This window comes from Lampetra planeri, chromosome 4 (assembly GCF_965212315.1).
Source record: "Lampetra planeri chromosome 4, kcLamPlan1.2.h2, whole genome shotgun sequence".
NCBI lineage: Eukaryota > Metazoa > Chordata > Hyperoartia > Petromyzontiformes > Petromyzontidae > Lampetra > Lampetra planeri.
Window position 1 is genome coordinate 21,104,654 of NC_136110.1, and position 7,405 is coordinate 21,112,058.

Consider the following 7,405-nt stretch of genomic DNA (forward strand, 5'->3'; position numbering starts at 1 on the left):
TACCGCGCGAGTGTTGGGCGGTTGCGTGCTGCGCACTTCTGGCTTGCTTAATCACGCGCGCCCCTTCTGCATGACGTCCAACGTTTCGCTCCGGCTGCTGGGAGCTCCCTCCAGCCCCGTGTCTCACAGCCTCCTCTTCAAAAGTCGCTCGAACGGACGAATATCCGAGCGGCGCGCGGAGCGTGAACGCCGTCTCACGCGGTCGGGCAAGGGCGCGGCGACGACACTGATGAGCCGCCTCATGTGTCCTGTGCTCCGGCGGCGCCACCGCCGCCGCCGCCGCCTCGCAGCAGCCTCACGACCCTCCAGGCGTACGCGTCGCGCAGGTTCCTCCCGCCGTCGCCGCCGCCGGCCACGGTGGCCGCGGCGGCGGCGGCGAGGCGCTCCTGCGAGAGGCTCCGCGCGAGCCTGCGCAGCGTCTTGCCCTGCCGCGCCGAGGAGTCGCGCGCCCGCAGCGTCACGTAGTACTCGGAGAACTTGTCGTTGATGGTGGCGATGGGCAGCGCGAGCACCAGGATGCCGAAGAGGATGCAGAGGAAGGCGACCGCCTTGCCCGCCGCCGTGTCGGGCCGGATGTCGCCGTAGCCCACCGTGGTCATGGAGGCGATGGCCCACCACCAGGCGGCGGGGACGCTCGGGTAGAGCGAGTTGGGCTCGGAGCCCTCGAGCGCGTGCTCCAGCGCCGCGAAGATGGAGATGCCCACGGAGAGGAAGAGCATGAGCATGCCCACCTCCTCGTAGCAGCGCGCCAGCGTCGTGCCCAGCGCACGCAGCCCTGCGCGAGCAGAGACGCGGGGTGGGGGCGCTCGGGGTCAGGTGTGGGGTGCTTGGGGTCAGGTGTGGGGGGGCTCGGGGTCAGGTGTGGGAGGGGGAGGGGTCAGGTGTGGGGGGGGCTCGGGGTCAGGTGTGGGGGGGGAAGGGGTCAGGTGTGCGGGGGGGGGGGGGCTCGGGGTCAGGTGTGGGGGGGGGGGCTCGGGGTCAGGTGTGGGGGGGGGGCTCGGGGTCAGGAGTGTGGGGGGGGGCTCGGGGTCAGGTGTGGGGGGGGAGCTCGGGGTCAGGAGTGGGGGGGGGGGCTCGGGTTCAGGTGAAAAGTCAGAACAGACCAAGTCAAGTAATGTATGCAAACTGCGTATCTGTCCTTGTTCTGCTTGCTCTTGCAAATATGATTCATGTTTGTTTCATGAACGTTTCTTTAAACTGTATTTGTGCTGATTTCGTTTTTCATTGGATGGTAGCAGCATGCCGTGTTGCTGTAGTGATTTAAATTCACACTTTTGGTCTGGTGGGGTCATTTCCGTGGTAATGCTAAAACATAGCAGCCCTTTTAGCAATCCCCAGCCGAATCATAATTAGTATTAATATTGGAAGTAATCCGATTAGTTATGAAGTTCACAGATGCCCAGCAAGGGGTGGGTCATCAAGTTGTGGTCATGAGGTTGTGTGACCATACTTCACCACGCTGGTCAGCGGATTAATCTTCAGTCAGGTTATTCTATGGTAATTATTGAACTCTGCTACTCCGACCACAGCTCTCTGGCTGTGGTTGTGCTCCGCGGTGTAATGATGCGTCACGCGATCTTTCATCACGTCCATAAGTTCTCCCTTGCAAAGTAAACGCGCGTCTCCGTGGCGAGTCTCACCGGGGTTTTAAGTTAAATGTACGCGTCTGTGAGTGTGTTGTTGTTTAATTTTTCGCACGTGCTTCGCCAGGTTACGGGATGGCTTTTTTCTGGAACCCCCAACTACGGTCAGCAGAGGCTCCCTATTCACGTCAGCTAACACCCTCGAGGGAGACCACACAGCGACTTGCGGAGTCACTCCTCGATTGCACCGCGGCTCCGTCGTGCCCAGTCAAGAGCCGTGCCTCTCACGCCAATCACCGGTTACAGGGAGGGAGGGACGGGTGGGTGGATCGAGGGAAGGGGCGGTCAACGTCCACGGGACGTGCGGGGGAGCCGGGCAGTCTCTTTGCAACTCATTGCACACAGAGTGCTCGCCACAAAATGAACCGCAATGCCATGCTGATCTCGTCAAGGGCCATAAGCCATCACGCGATCTGCGATCATCCTCGCAGCAGCAGCGGCTTTTGGCTGCTGGCCATCTAGCAAAGACGGTCACCGCATCGCGCGCTTTCAAATACGCTACTGCGGCCGTGTGGAATGCTTTACCTTTCGATGTTATGAAGCCACTGGAGCTATACGCTTTTGGCTACGTACGGTGCGAAATAAATCAACATACATACGGACAGTAACGTCTAATGGACGCGTGGGCTGCCAGTACTTTTGTAAATTGCTTAATCGAATAAAAAAAAAGTTCACTATCCATGACCGCCTGACACCATCAGCTCCCTGCACTTGAGAATCCGGTTCTATCTGAAGTGGCAGGCAGAGTTAAACCGCGGGTCTCGACCGTGATGAACTTCCAGAGGGGCTCAAACAAACTTTATTTTCACGTCATAGGTTCGTGTTGTCCAGCAACAGTACAACGCAATACTGGCAAGGGTTGATTTACTAACAATGATGCATCACAAAGATCCCCCGTACAGCCTTAACAGACTGTTGGGGCAAGTGCTGTTAGCGGTTAGCACCTATGAAGGCTGGAATGGCACACAAAGGGGCTGGGTGGCAAGCACCATGCCCGGCCGTCTTTGTCTCCCTAGTGGCGATATTTACACATGGCACTAGGTACTCGTTTCAGGCTGAGTTGACCTAGGGGATTCCCGGGACCGGTTCAGATAATCGTCACCGGTGTTGGCCGTGAGCGGAAATCGCACCCGGGTCACCGGGTTCGTAGAGCAGCACAGCGCTAACCTCTACACCACCGTTCCCCCACACACACCCCCACACACACCCCCACACACACACCCCCACACACCCCCACAACAACAACAACCGCCATTCGCCACTAAGTGGCGGTGACGTCACCACGACGCTTGTGCCAGGCCATGTGCACCCTGAGGCCACGTGAAGTGTCGAACGCCCGCTGACAGGAAGTCACGGGGCAGACCCAGCAGGTGCCACGGATCGACTGACCGAGATGACCGAGATGACTGGCTGATGCACCACCTGTGCCCCCTACTGTACCAACTTGCTGTGCTTTAGCCACCCGGCGCTCCGCTCGTTGTTGTGAGCGTCGCTCCTCCGCCCTCCGTTGTTGTTGGAGGGCGACTGCCTCCAACTGCCCAGTAGCGTCCTTCACGAGCCTCCTCCACTGAGGCCGATCTTGACACCGCTGGTACCAGTCATCGGCAAGTCCACTCAGCTCCACGTCCTCCTGTACCACATCACTCCATCTCTTCTCCAGCCCGTGCCGCGCCCGTTTAGCCCCCTCGATCCGGCCGAACAAAAGCTGTTTAGGCATGCGGTGGCTGGGCATGCGGGCTACATGACCCAGCCAACGCAGCCTTGCCTGCCGGAGGAGCTCACCGATGGGACTTTGCCCAGATCTTTCAAGGATTTGTGAGCTCCTCACACAATCCAGCCTGGTTAAACCCAGGATGGATCGTAGGCAGGCCAGCCTAAATGTTTCCAACCGGCGAAGATGCTCCATTAGGGGGGTCCACGTTTCGCAAGCGTAGAGCAGGGACGGAATGACCATGGCCGCGAAGACCTGAAGCTTCGTGCGGAACGACAGACCAGGTAGCTTCCACACAGCATTACGCAACCGATGAAAAGATATTGCCCCCACACACACCCCCACACACCCCCACACACACCCCCACACACACCCCCACAAACACCCCCACACACACCCACACACCCCACACACCCACACACCCCTCACACCCACACACCCCCCAACACACACACACACCCACACACACACCCCCACACATACCCCCACACACACACACCCCCGCACACCCCCACACACACACACACCCCCACACACACCCCCACACACATACACACCCCCACACACACACCCCCACACACACACCCCCACACACAAACACCCACACACACCTACACACACACCCACACAAACCACCACACACACACACCCTCCTAAAAACACACACCCACACACACTCCCCCACACACACACCCACACACACACACCCCCACACACACACCCCCACACACACACACCCCAACACACACACGCACACACACCCACACACGCCTACACACACACCCCCCCACACACACACACACACACACCCCCACACACACCCCCACACACACACCCACCCACACACACCCCACACACACCCCCCCACACACACCCCCACACACCCCCCCACACCCCCCCCCCCCCCACACACACACCCCCACACACACACCCACACACACACACACCCCCACACACACACCCACACACCCCCACACACACACACACACCCCCCACACACACACACACCCACACACACACACCCCCCCCACACACACACACGGACGTACCCGTGGAGTGCCGCCCCAGCTTGAGGAGGCGCAGTGCGCGCAGGAGGCGCACCGTCTGCAGCGCGCGTCCCGCGTTGCCGAGATCACCTCCACCGCCGCCACCGCCGGCAGTCGCACCGGCGGCAGCGGCGGCCCCTGAGTGCTGCTGCTGCTGGACTCTCTCGAGCAGCGCCGTGATGTAGTAGGGCGCGATCGCGAGCAGGTCCACCACGTTGGAGAAGCGCGCGAGGAAGCGCAGCTTGCGGGGCGCGCACACGGCGCGGCACGAGAACTCGACAGTGAACCACGCGGTGCAGGCGCTCTCGAGCGCCGAGAACGCCTCCTGCGCCGCGGCGCCCTCGTAGGCCGTCATGAGGCACATGTTGACCACCGAGAGGAGCACGAAGCTCACGGAGAGGAGCGACACCGCGCGCGCCGTCCGCGACGACTCGGGGCTCTCGAGGAGCTCGAGGACGCGCACACGCAGCGGGCCGCAGCGCGCGCCCTCGGTCAGCAGCAGCTGCCGCTCCTCGTCCTCCTGCGCCTGCTGCCTCGAACCGAACTGCTCGGCGGGGAACTGCTGCTGCTGCTGAGCCGCCGCGGTGCTTAGGATGTTGTCGCGCTTGCGCCCGAAGCGGTCGCGGCAGCAGCGCGCCAGGCTGGGCTCCGAGATGCCCCAGTACTCCATCTCCTGCAGGAAGGCGGCGGCGCAGATGCCTTCGTGCACGTGCAGGCGGCCCGTGCGGTAGAAGGCGAGCACGTAGCCGAACGTCTCGGCGCTGCGGTCGAAGAAGAACTCGCGCGAGGAGGGGTCCGCGTCGTCGCACAGATCGACGAAGGCGGCCGAGCCAAGCACGGCGCCATCCGCCGCTGCCTCCGGCGCGACCGCCTCGGGGCCTCCCGCCGCGGTCACGGCCGAGCGATCGAGGGGGTCGCCGAACGTGACGCCCGAGTGGGAGGACGACCTGGCCGCCAGCCTCCCGAGGCGGCTGTCCGGATGAGCCTCGAGCAGCTCGCGGGGCACGAAGTGCTTGCTGCCGCCCACGTTCACGCAGAGGCCGCGGGGCCCGTCCACGTTGGAGTCCCCTACCGGGTCTGGCGAGTGGGATCCTCTTCTTCTTACTCCTCTTCCTCCTCCTCCGCCGCCGCTAAACCGCCCGACTGAGCGAGCGTACGAAGAGGGTGCTGGCATCGTCAGTCGGGGCTTCTCTGTTTGTCCTCGCTCCTCTGCGTTGTGCGCCGCGTGCTGGGTGCAGGGGTGTTTACCTGTGCGAGCACGCAACGCGCGCGCGTGTGTGCGTGCGTGTGGGTGTGTGCGTGTGCATGCGTGTGAGTGTATGCGTGTGTGTGTATGCGTGTGTGTGTGTGCGTGTGTGTGTATGCGTGTGTGGGTGTGTGCGTGTGTGTATGTGTGCGTATGCGTGCGTGTGTATGTGTGCGTGTGTGTGCGTGTGTGTGTGTGTGTGCGTGTGTGCGTGTGTGTGTATGCGTGTGTGTGTGTGCGTGCGTGCGTGTGTGTGTGCAGGGAGAGAGCGAATGCGCAGTGGTTAGTGCGCTACGCAACGAATCCGGCGAACTGAAATTGATTCCCGCTGGCGACGACCAACATCAGTGACGATTATCTGAACTGTCCTGGGCCTCCCTGAGGTCTACTCAGCCACACGCTAGTATCAGGTGCGACGTATAAACATCGTCACTAAGGGGGATTAAGGCGGCAGGTTGTGGTGTTGGCGACCCACCCCCCTCGTGTGCCGCTGCGGCCTTAACAGGTGCTCGCAAACAGCACTTGCCCCTACAGTTTGTGAAAGGCTATGGTGGGGCGGGGAGGTGTGGGGAGTTTGTCTTTGCAGGTAGAGAGTGAGTGGTGGTTACGAGCACGCGTCGGCTCGTGTGACATCCTCCAGAGAATCGTGACACCCAACACGCAGCGGCGCACTCAGCACCGCACCCGTTGCCCAATTCGCACTCGGGTGACATCATCGTCACCATCGACCATGGTCGATCCACTGCTGGACGAAGGCCTCCCCAAGCCGCGACCCCTGCGATGCGGGAATCCACCCCGCAGCTGCGCACGAGATTCGAGGCCATCGCTCCGTCTCCCTGGTGAACGTGCTCTCCGGCACGGCACACGAGGGGGGGGGGGGGGGTGGTCAGCACCGCGCCCGGCCCGCCTTTGTATCCCCAGTGCTGATGTTTACGCCCCTCGCGAGGTAACTCGTTAAGGCCGAGTGGACCTAGTGGCGGCCCGGACCGGCTCGGATATTCGTCACCGATATTGCCCGTGAACGGCACTCCAACTCGGGTCACCGGGTTCGTAGCGCAACACGCCAACCACCGTACGACCGCTCCCCAGACGTTCACTCCACACACCGATGCGTGTGATCTGCACAGCACATCGGGACTGATGTGTGGGACATTTGGGATAACTGAGGCAGGCAGTCATGGGGCTTAATGAGATCCAAACTGGTCCCAAGTGCTCACTGATGTTCGGTATGCTTTTCCACGATTGAGCCAATTTAGAGAGGCATTCTGTTATTGACGAGTGTCCGTGGTGAAAAATGGTTTAGCAGCCATTGCACTGGCGATCCGGAGTCCGCCGGGGTTCGACTCCATGACCTCGCGCGGCAGCTGAAACAACGGTGCACGTTTTCTTACATCCCCACCCGCCCGGCCTCTGCGGGTGAACCCCGGTTGTAAGTGAACCCCGTGTGAATAAATGTGTTCACCGCAGTAAATGTGTCGCGAATGGGCATGTCGCGGTGTGGAGGGGTAAAGCGTGGGTACTGGCAACCTCTTCCTTAGACGTGTGTGGCCAGCTCCCTCGAGGAGCGGAGGGCCCCTTCCGCCAACAATGGTGTGACACAGTCGACTTGCAGGGGCTGCGCCTTTGAGCGCGCCGCTCAGGGCTCTGGCGTCCGGGCGGCGCTGCGACTCGGGCGTTTAAGCTCACACATGAGGAAGGTCGCGAGTTCAACTCCCGCGTGCGACCCGGGCTGGGGGTGGTTGAGACACGGCGATTTAAA

General features: G+C 61.6%; 1 protein-coding gene across 1 annotated transcript; it reads right to left on the reverse strand.

Moving 5' to 3' along the window:
- Window positions 1–239: 239 nt before the first annotated feature.
- Window positions 240–6,371, reverse strand: LOC144717782 (potassium voltage-gated channel subfamily V member 1-like). The gene is made up of 4 exons (XM_078593434.1): window positions 6,331–6,371; window positions 5,870–5,958; window positions 4,404–5,681; window positions 240–775 (listed from the first exon to the last, which is right to left on the reverse strand). Exons 1-4 carry the CDS (start codon window positions 6,369–6,371, stop codon window positions 240–242), a joined length of 1,944 nt encoding a protein of 647 aa, XP_078449560.1.
- Between the last annotated feature and the right edge of the window lie 1,034 nt (window positions 6,372–7,405).